Source organism: Dermacentor andersoni, chromosome 1 (assembly GCF_023375885.2).
Source record: "Dermacentor andersoni chromosome 1, qqDerAnde1_hic_scaffold, whole genome shotgun sequence".
Taxonomy (NCBI): domain Eukaryota; kingdom Metazoa; phylum Arthropoda; class Arachnida; order Ixodida; family Ixodidae; genus Dermacentor; species Dermacentor andersoni.
Window position 1 is genome coordinate 20,713,203 of NC_092814.1, and position 14,066 is coordinate 20,727,268.

Here is a 14,066-nt window from a genome sequence, read left to right on the forward strand (position 1 = left end):
TGCGGCGAAGCTGACTTTAGGAAACCGGCTGCCATTAAGCAACACTTGCACCCTTGCCCATTAATATCAGTGGCGCAATGGATTTCTTTGTTTAGGGGCATTGATGTCATTTCTACGTTAGATTTCTATGTTGGACTCGTAGAAAGTGTGCACGCGTGATTCGTGGCTGTGTTAGAATCGGGCAAATACTGCCAAATGAATCAGCTGTGTGTTTTGACATCATCTTCTGGGTCTTAATAGAGTTGCCAGATAATTAGATTAATTTCAGCAGTCCCGTCACGGTCGAATTAACGAAAGTTTACCGTATTGTACTCTCTTCAGTACACATCTACTCACTTTCAGAGATGTCGTGGTGCATTCCCATAACCTCCTCCTTTTTTAAATGCAGGGCACTCGTACATTTGCTCTTGCGACCACTCAAAATGGCCCTACATGTCATGGGAGACTGAATGGCGAATTGTGAGCGCTTCCCACCTTCTTTCTCTTCTTGGCGCAACCTTCAGCACCAATTATGCAATTTTTGACAAAATGTAGCATGACGTAGAAGCTTTCATTGCTTGGTACAGTCTGGCACAACTGGCATTGCAATCACATCTATGGAACTGGTACGGGAAGAGCAGCACGTACCTTTATCAACATCTCAGTCACTTCAAAATGGCCGTAGGAACACGCATTATGTAAAGGCACCAGGCCACTGAAAAAGATAGTGAGCAATGCACCAAGTTAGTCCCCAACAAATAGCAATATTCAATACTCAAGTGGATCTGAGCAAATAACTTTTGCAGCAACACAAACGGTGGAACTTATCGTAGTAAAATTCTAGGTGATAATGCCACAGCAATATATATATATATACACACAGTGAAAGCTCGTTGATTCGAACTTCAATAATTCGAATTTATGGATAATTCGAACTGTACGATTTGGTTCTGCCAAGCTCCACAGAAGTCTATGTATAAAAAAGCCAGTTAATTCAAAAGTGAGAAAGTTCCACCACGGATAATTCGAACTACGCGCCACCGTGCCGGCGGCTTGGCGCCTGAAGAAACGCGCCTACTGCCTACACACACAAGGCTGTATCGCCTCTGGAACGGAGAGAACGGCGAGAGAAGGCAAAATCAGGAAAAATCTAACCAGCGCGGGATCGGCCAGAAGGCAGCGGCGGCTGCCTCCTCTCTGTTCTACGTGACCTCAGAGACTTCTTGCCCGTCGCGAATCTCGGAGGCTTTGCAAATCTTTTGTAGCTGCTAATGTTGCGCGGCAGATGGCGCGGCAAGCACCAAAACACAGCGAATCAAGTTTGTCGCAGCTGCGCTTGCAATCAAGAACCGACGAATCGGGGCCTTCGCCACCTTCACATGTTCAGCGTCTTTGTCTCGGCAGTCTTCATCGGTTGTGCACGTCTGTTTTCAGCTTAGGATGTACCGGTTGTCGCAATTCTTTATGATGGTGTTAAGCCTCGGCTAACGTTCGTTTCGGTGGGCATCGGTGGTGTGGCACAGTCGGACTCAGAGCTGCGACTTGAAGATGGCGTGTGCCCGCAGCACACGCCATCACTTTCTGACACGCCAAATTTCTGACATGCCCTACTGCTTCCAAATCACGGTGTACTGTTGTTCTCCTTCACTTTCGTTAGTTCGAACTTTCGTTAATATATATATCATATAAAGTCAACAGGCAATGAGGCTAAGGAAAGCTTAAGCGCAATTAGCTGTAGTTGAAACTGAAATGTAGAAAATAACAAAGAAAAAAATTAAAGCAGATGAAAATATAACTTGTCGCCAGTGGGGACCCATGCGAAGGTTGTGGGCACGGTGGAACAGATGTGTCTCAACGGCACCGACTGCCTGCAGAGCGAGCTGACAATGACTCTGTTCGCGTTTCCTTCCTTCATTGGCAGGAGCGCTGCAGTGTTGGGGTCATCCCTTTTTGTCACCTGCTAGAGGCATGAGGCCCTATGCTTACTTATTTTGCTGCAAAACAGCCTTATAATGCGCAACGTTACTTTTTCTGAGGCACTGCTAGCTCTTGCCAATTCTTGCAAGAAACACTGAATTGCAACGATCTGCAAAGAAACGCTGAATATGCAACTAGAAACCACCAACCAAACTCACTCTTAGATCCTGATTTGCAGTGCAGTCATCCATTGTTGAACACTATTTTAAAGAGGCCCTGAACAACTTTTTATCGAAGTCGAGAAATGCACTTGAAGTAAAAAAAAAAAAAAAGACTACTTCAAAAATAATCTGCCGCAAGAAGTACAATGCGATCAGCAGAAGAGGAGTTACTGGCAGTCAAAGGTCACATATGATCCTCTTTGTGGTGCTCCTGTTTATTCTTCAATGCTTTGCACTGCAAAGGCCATGGCAGAGTAGGGCGTGCCCACAACACTCCGCCTACTGAACGCCACCATGGCACGCAGATCAACTTTGATTTTGGATGTTGACGTAGATGCCACTACTTCCAGTTTTGGCGCTTACGATGCGCCAAATACAGTTGTCCTCAGCAAGCTGCAGTGCGCTCAGCCAGAAGTGGACTCATCGCGACGGCCGGGGTATCTACACTATGTAACAGACCACAGCTACATGCAACTGCGTATGTGCAGCGCTAGCTGCGTGTATGACAGGGATTGAGTGCCCACTCACGTTCATATGCTCCAGTCCGGCCATGCTACCTGGTGTGGACTGGCATGGACTTTGTTCTGCACCAGCTTCACCGATGGACAGTAACCACATCTTATCTTTGACTCGCATGGACTTTTTTTGTCCTGCCCCAGCTTCACCGACAGAGAGTAACCACATCTTATCTTTTCATCCACTTTCATTTCACTTTTCTTCGTTGTTTTCTATATTTAAATTTCAATTGCAGCTTATTACCACAATATATCTCTTGGCTTCATTGCCAGTTGACGACTTTACATGGTTGAGATTAACAAAGATCAAGCCCTTGTGTTTCCCTTCTTTTCATTCATTCATTGCAAGGGTCTAGAATCTGGCAGCCTAGATGCCATTAGGTTGCATATACAGGTTCATTAGCCACTTGCCTGCTTTCCCAAGTTTATGTGCCACGCCATCAGGCGAAAAAAGGGTGCTCCACATCCACCTGCCATGGCTCTGAGTGGTGCTGGCTAACACTACCAGGGTTACACCTCGTACACATAAATATCCTAGTTAGTAGACGGATTGATGGTCATCGCTTACATTGTAACACAAGCAGACGACACTTGCTGTGTGCCGGAAGTCCTTAAGTGTAGTGAGAAATTGTGCTTGTGCATTCTCTTTCTGTTACTTTTTTATAGAAACAAATGAACTAACATTCCAAATATTACAAACAACATTTGTTCACCATAAAGTTAGAAAAATTATCGATGACACACCCTGGACAGCCAATCAGAGAGCTCGCCCTACTAGCGTCATTAGGGCATCTTGCGTGAAATGGTCGGGGGTGGCTGAAAATTCAGCCGAGTGACATGCTGTGATCGGTAGCGATATACATTTTTAAAGCCTTATAATAAATTAGAGGCTTTAGATGGATCACTTAGATGTGTCTGACGAGAAGGACCCACCCTAAGGATTCAGTACGTTTGTACAAAATTGTCAAAATCATTTCACAGTCCTGATCTTCGAATCTCAAAACTTATGGCCGACAAATTGGACAACAGTGTCATAGCTTGGCTTGCCGAATATCTACGCTTAAGACAGCAGTCTGTGACGCTCAACAGTTTTTCTCCTGTATATGTTCCAGTAACCTCAGGTGTTTCCTTTAGGAACCTGGTTATCGGCAATATCACTGAAACCTGGATCGATGCCAGAGATCCTGGATGTAGTAAAAGAAAAAAAAAATTGGGATGTGATGGACAGGGCATGTGTCCTCATCTTTGATGAAATCTTGCCAAAACGAAAACTGCAGTACAGTTAAATTTCAATATAACAAAGAAGGCAATTTGCTTCGTTATATCGAAATTTCGTTGTATTAAAATTGTCTGTGCAAATAAGCACAGTCGCCGATAAATTTTTCTTACGCAGAAAGGGGCCGCAGAATTTTCTGAATTATCAGGCAATCGGAAAAACCAAATTTGAATGAGAAATTTTTTTTGATGAATTTGGGGGTCGGCACGAATGATGCGGTTTCATGCCATGTTGATGATATCTTCACATTGGCAGTACGAATTAAGCAAAGCCAGCCACGCTTACGCGTGCACTCCACCCCAGCGGCTGATAGTGTCGCCCGCACTGGGATGAGGCTATCACGAAAAGCACTGGCAGCGGGGAACGAATTCTTTGTCTGCCTCTGGCTCCAACAGGTCACCGAAACTCGAGATTACGTACGCAACCTTCAATGCTAAACATATGCAAAGACAGCTTACATGATGCCACGCGGTCTCAGCACGGCCACTCTTTGCACAAATGGCAGATTACATCTGAAGCAAGGTGCACTGCTGTGTATCGACACTTGCAGCCATGCACAGCCACAGGGGAGACACAAGCCAACTTAACCCCCTACGCCCCCAACGCGCTCCCTCCCCTCCCCCTCTTTCCCTTTGCTCACGCTGGAAGGCGGCACTGGTGAAGCCACCATATTTCTTTCTCACCCTCGCACACTTTCACTCGCACATAAAGCACAAAGTGCACAAGGCAAAATAGGATCTTATCGCATTTGGACTTCATACGCAACATGATGTGGCTTCACTTCCGTGGTTTGGTTGCTCTTGTCGCTTAGCAGCTCCTGCAATTTGAGAGGTGCGTTTGCAAGCAGCCACTTGTAATTCAATCATTTGACCATCTGTGTCCACGAAAGTTTCCATTTATTGTTTCGGCATTCCTCTGGTGTGGAGGCGAAATTTCAATATATCCGAATCACATACAAACACACTTCCTCATATTGAGGTTCTAAATACATGGCGTCCTATGGAGAAGAGGTTATGAAAAGTTAAATACTTCGTTATATCACGAATTTCGTTATCTTGAAGTTCGTTATATAGATGTTTAACTGTATTACTCTAAGCATGAAGTTGTTGGTTATCTTGACAGTGGCATTGAAAGGCCTGGTCGTGTAGCAAACACAGCACTCTTGTTTCTGGTGTCGGACATTCTCATTCCCATATTTAATTCCTAGTCTCGTTCAGGATTGCTCTTCTTACTTGATAGCCTGGGTTAGTGCGCAAGGTACACTGAAGTGATTGATTTCAGTCTCGTTTCAACGCTGTCCCACTTGGTCATGGTTGCCATGTTACATTCCTCGGATGTGGCAGCCTGGTCAGTTGCATAGGGAAGCAGTCTCTCGAGGTAGCACCTGCTCCTGCAATCCACACAGTGACATAGACTCCCCATTTACACGCACCGTGATTGGTGCTACCCGTTCGTCCTTTCCTGCCGCAGCCGTGGGCAAATTGTGCTTGTGGCCTTCCTCGGCCGTGATTTGGCGTGAACAGTGACCAGCATACGTCCTTACATGGTTTTAAGTGTATCAAGTTGATAGCCACGTAGGTGGAAAGGCCTGCAAAAGTGGTTCCCAAAGGTGATGCCCACGAAACCAACCAAGTCCATATTAAGGGAAAGTGGGGCACGATGATGAAAGTGAGCAGTTTACGAGCTCGCGTTAAGGGTTTCAGAGTAGCTCAACATTTCTGCTCTGGTACAAGAGGGTGTACTGCTTGTCTTTCTGCCAATAAAGTCCCACATCCAGTTCACTCACTTGTAGACTGTTTGTATGGGCATCAGTAGAGGCTCTTTGGTATCCTGGAAATTAGAACGCACCAGCTGCGTGGCAGCCAAGGCACTAAGGCATGCCGCAAAGCCAGCAGGGCAAGCACAGCGCATACCAGCATATGCTACAGGTAAAAAAACCATACTGGATTTCACTCTAAAAAAATATACATTATTTCTGCTTCCTGTTTGAGCAGTGCCATCTGTTGGGTCCAGATGCTTCTGCTGCTTTTCTTTGTACCACTGTGGAAGGTACGGTTTCTCTTCTCAAAAGTTCTTTATTCTATGGTAGCACAATGCCTTGCTGTCCACCGTTTACCGGATTCTGACTGTCAACAAACGTAAGTTTCAATGCACTACAGCTTTACCTCGCATAGCATTAAGATTAACAGCCTGCCAGCCAGCTTCCCACCATGCCAACTGCCTGGCCGAGCGTGCCACTGCCGCCAATGACATAAATGTCGGCTCAGTTTGTTTTTTATACAAAATTGTCAGTAGAGTAAACTGACGTTTTAATTTTATCTTTCCTGACAAGCGACAACCACTGTCAAACCTCCAGCGCAAACAAGAGAGCTCTGAGACGGCATCCGCTTGCCACTGCACTGCATGTGAGACAGCTCCACCATAACGTGCAATTTGTAGCCTGGACTCCGCGAATAGCTGCCTACCTTTTTTTGTGTTTGAATTTATGCAATAAGAAATAAAGCATTCTCAAAACAATGCATTGCGTGCACCCAATGCATGGTACGTAAGAGTTGTTCCATCTCGACCCCCATTGAAATGCAGTTGCCGAGACCAGGAATCAAGCCCACGACCTCATGCATAGCAGCGCAATGCCAAAGCCACTAAGCCAGCACAGCAGGTAGTCTTTTGCGATCATGCTGCACTTTTCTTTTATAAATCAGGTGCACGTTACATTCAGCTGCACCTTTATGTCCTTACTGTGAACTTGCAAAAAGGTGGTGCACGTTAAATTCAGGGGCGCAAAGAATTGGGCAAATGCGGTATGCTGCCTGTTCATTTCTGGAAGCGCTAAGAAATTAACGATCATTGAGCAAGTTCTGCTAATTCGAGCTAAAAACAAACAGACAGCTAAGGTGTCACCATGTGCATCTGTGACCCAGTCACCCCACGTGATACCATAACATCATAGCAGTGGATATGTTTCGATTCAAATCAGCTCTTGCTACTTGCTCTCACTTTTGATAGCAATAACTCGATATAAAAAGCTTCAAGGTAAGAAAATTCTAGATATAACGAAGTACCATATATGCTTGCCTAACAAACACACTTTTTTTCCCAAAATACCGAAGCAAGGTTGGGGGGGGGGGGGGAGGGGGAGGTTTATTATGTGGGGTAAGCTTTATGGAAACTTTTTCGAAATAGCAAACATTGAAAAGTAAGACGGTAATGATTTGAAAAATGCATTAGGTAACTTATCTTTGCAGTAAAAATACAGGCATACTATTTGCAAAGCTTAAAAGCATTTTATTGCACTTCACTCCGCACTGGAACAACCAGACCTGTCAACCAGGTTGCTGGCTGCTACATCCACATTGTGGTTCTACAACAGCCCGTCTTCGCAGCTGCTTCCAGCCGTCTGCTGTTATCACAAACATCCCATTGAAGTGCTGCTTTTCGGCATCTGCTGTTTTGACAAGCACGTTGCATGCATTTCTTTCCTCAACCATCCTGCTCATCGGCACGTCAAAGTCTGATCAGAGTTTCCATTTTGTGAGCAGATGAACTCTGTCCCGCAGCAAGCGTATAACTCAGCTTAGGGCCCATCGCACGCAGCGAAACCAAAGACCGGCAAAAAAGTGACCAAGAGATACGCGAATTCGATGCTACACTTGACTATGGCCACTATGCCGACGAAGTGACAGCCTCCCCTTTTTCACTTGGACTCTCCCCTGTGCCGCGCCCAGCTGGCCGGCAGTGAATCGCATGCACGTGCGCTCCTATCATGTCACAGTAAGGTGCGTAAACTGCGTAAAGTTACTGTTGCAAAGAGCCAGTTGAGTCTTTTTCTCTCTAGAGGCTGCCTTTGCCCCGGCACTGGTGGCAAGCATGCGTTAAGCATTAAGAGGGTACGCAGGTTCTAGAAACAAGGTGTCGTGCCAAGATGACATTTCCAAATTCCCCGAGTTTTGCAGGTTTTCCCTGGGTGCCTGTGCAAAATTTCTAGAGTGACACAGAACTTTGTTTTACGTCAAGTCGGGCTGACACCATGTCGCCTGATGCTGTCACTCTCTAGAAAGAATGTTAAAAAATAAAAAAAATGACTTAATCTAGTTCGAATAGTAAGGAGTAGTGTTTATTTTATTCCAGAATAAAGCGGAAGGGAAGGTTTAGTAAAATGCCCAGTGAATGAACGATCTTCAAAAAAATAAATTGTAGAGCCCATTGCAAATCGAGTCTAACATTTCCAAATACGAATAAAAAGAAATTCACACATAAACAAATAGTTTCGAATATGATCTATTTCTATCAACTGATAGCAAGCTCATTAGTATGAGGCCCGAACTTTGTCTCAACTGAGATTCTCTCTCAGCAGCTGGAAAGTAAACCTCAGCTGTCCTGACATACTACTCTCCCCAATGCATTAAAGAGTTTATTTTGGTTTGGATGAGGGACACCTACATCTCGGCGTCAGCCAACACTTTGTTTTTTGAGCTCAAGCTCCTTCAAAGCAGCACACTTCCATTCCCGTTCATTCGTCAATGCGTCGGTCCTTTCTGTTTTCGTCCTCCTTCCACCATGTGTTCACCCTATGAACCATTTGAAGCATCCTCTTGCTCAGTTGTAGAGTCAACGTCCGATTTTTCGGACTCCCTAAGGTCAGCAATAACGTCCAAAAAATGAATACCAACATGCCTAATAAGTGTACTGGCAGGCCTATAGAGCTATTTTGGACGTGCCTGCGGCGATTTGAGCCCTTGGGGGCAGTAAAAGTCATGCCTACATTTTTTTGGACGTTGTAGCAGCCCCTAGGAAGTTCAAAAAATCGTACTTTGACTGTAAATAAAACTATCACGCAGCTCAGTTACTTTGGTTCCGTGAAAGCTGCACATGCACTGTAGGCCTAACATATCATGATAACATGTCATGTATTGTGCAAAGCTAGAATGATCTCAATAGTACATGAAGTTACCGCAGCCAGCAACACATAAGTTCTTGACATTTGGCTCAAATTTGTCTGAAAAGCAGTCTATGGGAGTGAGAAATTTTCTCCAAAATAACTGTTGCGCCACGCATTTTTTTGAAGGTAGAATTGGTGAGTTCTTCCTTATTCAAATATGTAAGACTCCGGCGGGACCAACCCAGCACTTCAAGTCATCTGTTAATTCACTCTACAACATGTGGCATTAATGTCACATTTCGTTTTTCCAATATGTAATGGTCTAGTTCTTGGTCCCAAGAGCTGCAAAAAAAGTCCTTTTGGCAGACATGATTGAACGCAGCCTCACCCTTTATCTTTGGCATGAACATCAGCCCCATGCTGCAGGAGGAGCTGGACAATCCGCACTCTGTTGTAGCCTGCTGCAAGGTGGAGTGGTGTAGACTGCAAGTTAAGTAAGCAAATGTTAACCCCACTCCCAGGCAGTGTAGTTCCACAACATAATGTCCGAAATATCAAACATCGGACTTCACCTGGACATGTTCAAATAAGAACTAAGGTGCTTCATTGACTATTTTTCACTTGAGCTGAAATTTTTAGGTGAAATAGGGAAGTCTATGTAAAAAGTCTATGTATAAGGAGGAAATTAGCTCTACCAATTTGCTCGAGCAGCAGGCTTTCCTCAATCAGCCTGAAGTACGTGGCCCGTGATTTTGATAGACACGAATGACATAGCCATAACTTGATGAATACAGGGCTGCAAGGGCTACAGCTGCCCTCTTCTGTGCTATTCAACCTTGAGCCCGTCTCCTGCTTTTTCGACAACCTCTCGCTACAGATACTGTGGGGTGTGTGAATCGGTCTCTTCTGATGACTTCGAAACCAACATTCAGGATTGGCGGTTCAACTTTGGATTTATCTGGTTGAGCATTAGAAGAGAAAATAGAGGTCAAACTTGGCAAGAATTTCACAGTGAAACTCCACTGCTGGTACGTCACTGTGACGCCATAAATTTCAAAGTATTCTCTCGTATCTGGGCCGTTGTGGCCCAGTCTTGGCAAGTGGCCTCCTTCGGATCAAAATGCAATCCATTTTTGCTGAAACTAGGCCCGTGTAGAAAGTAAAAAACCATGACATCAATGCAAGCTGGTCTGGGAAGGCCCACCCCTTTCCTTCCTAGCTTATACCAAGCCTTCATGGATTCTTCTGGTAATGTAGAAGGGTCAATTCACTCACATATTTCTCCCTGTAGTGCACAAGCACAAATGTGGTGGAATCGAGCTTACGACCTTTTGCTCAGTAGTTTCTTTTTCCAAATTTGATCCTATATTCAATTTGAAAGCTACCCCTGCACAGAAAAGGTCATGCTCGATTACCTTAAAAGAGTTTATGACATTAGGTATTAATGGGACTAGTAACCGATACCACAGTGAAAACGCACATGAAAAACTTTCTATAAAGAACTTTTTTATCTACAATCATGATTGCATTTATGTAGCCCTACAATGGAAACAGCGATAACTCAGTGCAATATCACTCATATGCCATTATAAGAGAGAAGCCAAAAACAAGTGGCTGCCTTAAAAGGACACTAACGGCAAGTATTAAGTCACGCTAAAGTGATAGATTAGTGCTCGAACATCTCTAAGGCGTGAATATTATCGCGAACAGAGCCCTAATAATTGAGAAATTGAGGTAAATGCAGGACATGATTAGAGACTCCCCCGCGACATTCAAGTATCTGCCTGATGACGAAAGCACTCCTCAGTTAAATTCTGTCACTAGAACTCAAGCACTCGTTGCAAAAAACATCACTGTATTGTACTCCAAGACGAAATAAAATGCCACTTGTCCAGTTCTATTTCATTTTCAGAAAAAAAAAAAAAACTCATTGAAGTTATCCTTGACAACATTGTGGGTGGCCAAAAGGTTTTGTTTTCGCTTGGCTCTGCGCCACCCACGCTTTCGCGTCTCAGTAGTTTCGTTGTCATGTAGTGCTGCACGCTGGTTTTGTTGGCTCGCGAAACTCACACAAACTGCAAGTAGCAGAGAATTCAACTTCCATAAGATGTCGCGAGATGGCCGAATGGTCTGCGCCACTTGACCGTAAAGCAGCTGCAGCGGCTAATCCACCGCTCTGTCTTGGCTCAATACCGCCGTCTGTCGGGCGCCGTTTTATTCACCGACGGCAGCAAAGGCCGGCGATGGCATATGCAACGTTGCCGCACCTTGGTTGGGTGGAGGGAGATTTGAATTTCGAAAAAGGTATTCGGACCCTCCAGATGCACTTTTCTCGTAAAATAACTGTTTTTTTGGCACAAAGCAAGTGTTGCGAGGTTTCTGGAATGGTATTTAAGCAGTCCACATCGACTTAGTATTTGCGTTTAGTGTCCCTTTAAAGCCATTCCAATGCTGCACTTCCGTTGCACTCCAGCAAGCTACAGTCAACGACTGAATTTTCGGACAAGCCTGATATTTCGAACGTCTTCGTGGCACTGCCACGAGCCCCATAGAATCAATGTATAAGGACATCTGAAGTTTCGAACGCTCGAACCCCCCGCCGTCCAATTTTCCGGACTTTTTGACGCGACGGAAGGTCCTTTGGCTCCTCGCACAGCGCCCTTGTGAAGGAAATCGACTGGAAGCCGAAGCATATCACCGCTTTGAACCACAACTAGCCGAATCTAGCCGTCACACACCGATTTGGTCTGGCCACGCTTCCGCCTCCGGCGGAGTTTCCGGAGCGGCGCTATTTCGTTTGTTTGCGCAGGCCACGTTTTGGCTAGCGTGATGTGTGGTTGTGCTGTTGTGTCAAGTGTGCTCTGTGACGCTAGGCCTAGGTGCTTCAACGCTCGCCAGCGAACTCTACTGTTCGCAACTTGAGGATTTCGCTTGCCTTCGATGGCCCCCACTTCGTCTTCGTCGTCCTCACCGATGGCATCGAAGCGCGGAAAGCAGTACCGTACCCATGGAAATAACTTTTGAACAGTTTGTTGACGCTGACAACGAACTCAACTTCTGGGCAGAACTGACTGACGAGGGAATAGTCCGTCAGGTTGTGGGGGATTCAGAAGACTCCGATGTTGAAAATGAGGAGCCAATGCCTGCGCCACCTACAAGTGCCGAGTTGACGCGAGCACTGTTGACTCTTTCATCGGTGTACAGTGCTGACATGACCCTTGCTCAGATCGAGGCGAATATGATCGCATGCAACCGGAACGCCGTCCAAACAACAATCAACAAGTTCTTCAAGCCACTGCAGCAATAACACTGGCTGCCCGACGATGCACATGAACATAATAAACCGGCAGTCGGCTGCATACAGAGTTTTTGAACGCCTCTTTTTATAGCACGTTCATTGATGCTTTGGCAGGGTATCGGAAGCGTGGTACTTCGCCCTTTACCTCTAGATCCGAGAAAAAAAGAAAAAAGGTGTGTTTTTTTGCATGCATTCATTTTTTCGGACTGCCTGAATTTTCGGACGTTTTTACGTTCCCTAGAGGGTCAGAAAAATCGGTCGTTGACTGTAGTCGCATTGTCACTGAAATCTGTGTGATCGTTCTAAGTGCTAACCAATAGGATGCCGGACATGCAGTGTCATAAGAAAAGAAAAAGAAATAAAGGAAACAAGGAGCAGGGCAGAGTGAGCACCGTCAGAACTGCACTAAATTTAAGGTTTGTTCTGATTATGGCAGTTGTGGGAAATATCATTTGTCAAGCGCTTTATGTCCGTGAGGTACTTCACTAAGCCAATAAACAAGTGCAGGAAAGAGCAACCATATGTGACCGTGGGGAGTCATAAGACATGCCACGACATAACGACTGTGCAGAACTGAAATGCGAACAAGTTCATGCTCACAAAGACTCATACTTGAGCTTTCATTCTCTTGTGTCGTCCTTAGTTATTGGGTACAAGTAATGGGATGGAAAGTTGGGTGAGTTGGTATAACTGCGTTCTGTAGCAACAGCGCAAAAAAAAGACAACACTAAGAAGTAGAATGCCACAGGACAAGTTTTGACTCGCAACTAATTCTTATTTATACACAATGTGGTATTTATGTAAACACATCAAATCAATATCATTTATATGCACACAAGCAAAAGCACGCACCACCACCTAGCATCGTCCCCAGAACAAGCTATCAAGGCACGCCAGTTCTTTTTGCAAGAGTGATACTACTTAAACCTGGTTAGTGCTGATGTACGATGTGAGCCTCTTCAACTACCATTCTCCATGTCCTAATCCCTGTATTTAAACAGCATACATGTGCTGGCAAATAATGATGGGCCTTTACAAACACAGCAATGCGTGGACACAGGTGCACAATCATTTTTGTTAAGCGAAAAAGGATACTCTCTTAGGTTAACATCGATGCATTGGCCCGTCTGGCCTATGTACACTCGGCCACAGGAAGACAAAAAAAGCCTACAAATCATTCGTTTTGTCCATCTGCCGCTCTGTCCATCAATCATGGACAGAGTGGCAGGTGCATTAACATTAGACAAAAAGAACACAAACATTCACTAAACAATCCTAATGCATCACATTTAGCGTCACACTGTTTCAATTGTGGTTGTAAACCTTTCTTTGAAGACACAAAAATTCTTTCCAGACACAAATGCCAAACTACATGGGAAATTATCGAGGCATTCCACATCAAAAGATTAGGAGACACTTGCGTTAGCCATGCATCGTTGTCTCTGTTAGATTGTGAATTTCAGTACCTTCGCAATACGTGTACTAATCTGAAGTAATCTTTTTTGTTTCCTTCTTTGACTTCCATAACTCCTGATATGTGTAACTGATGTTTTTTTTTTTACCTTGTCATGTTCTTATGCTGCGGTTTTTGCAATCACCTATATATATGTTCTTCGTTTTATAAAAATTTAGTTGAGAGTTAGCGCTCGTCCTGTCTGCTCCTTTCTGAGTCCGTGTTCACTTCGCGCTACAAGCCAAGACCATGTTACCGTATCGCCCAACTGTCTATCCTTTTGCGATGCAGGATCTTCGGCTGCAGTGGTATCACACACGTGATATAAAGCAAATGAATTGTACTCCTATGGTTCAGATATAACGAAAGCTGTCTGTACAAATTTCAAACGAAGTCATAGGTGGGTTGGGGTGAAGCCCACTTTCAGTTTCGTGGTGTCCCCCCCCCCCCCCATATTGCTGAAAAGGTTGCACAAAGTATTTTTAGTTTTCGTTGAATACACTTATTTAGGTGTTTTGAACATTTTGA

General features: G+C 44.8%; 1 protein-coding gene across 2 annotated transcripts in view; it reads right to left on the reverse strand.

Annotated features, from left to right (window-relative positions):
• Positions 1 to 14,066, reverse strand: part of Tnks (tankyrase) — a 357,580-nt gene that overhangs the window by 298,012 nt on the left and 45,502 nt on the right. For both annotated transcript variants that reach the window (XM_050193320.2, XM_055061240.1), the window contains exons 4-5: positions 9,176 to 9,270; positions 628 to 694 (exon numbers count right to left, since the gene is read on the reverse strand). In XM_050193320.2, the coding sequence (XP_050049277.1) occupies positions 628 to 694; positions 9,176 to 9,270 (162 nt within the window). The remainder of the gene's footprint in view (positions 1 to 627; positions 695 to 9,175; positions 9,271 to 14,066) is intronic.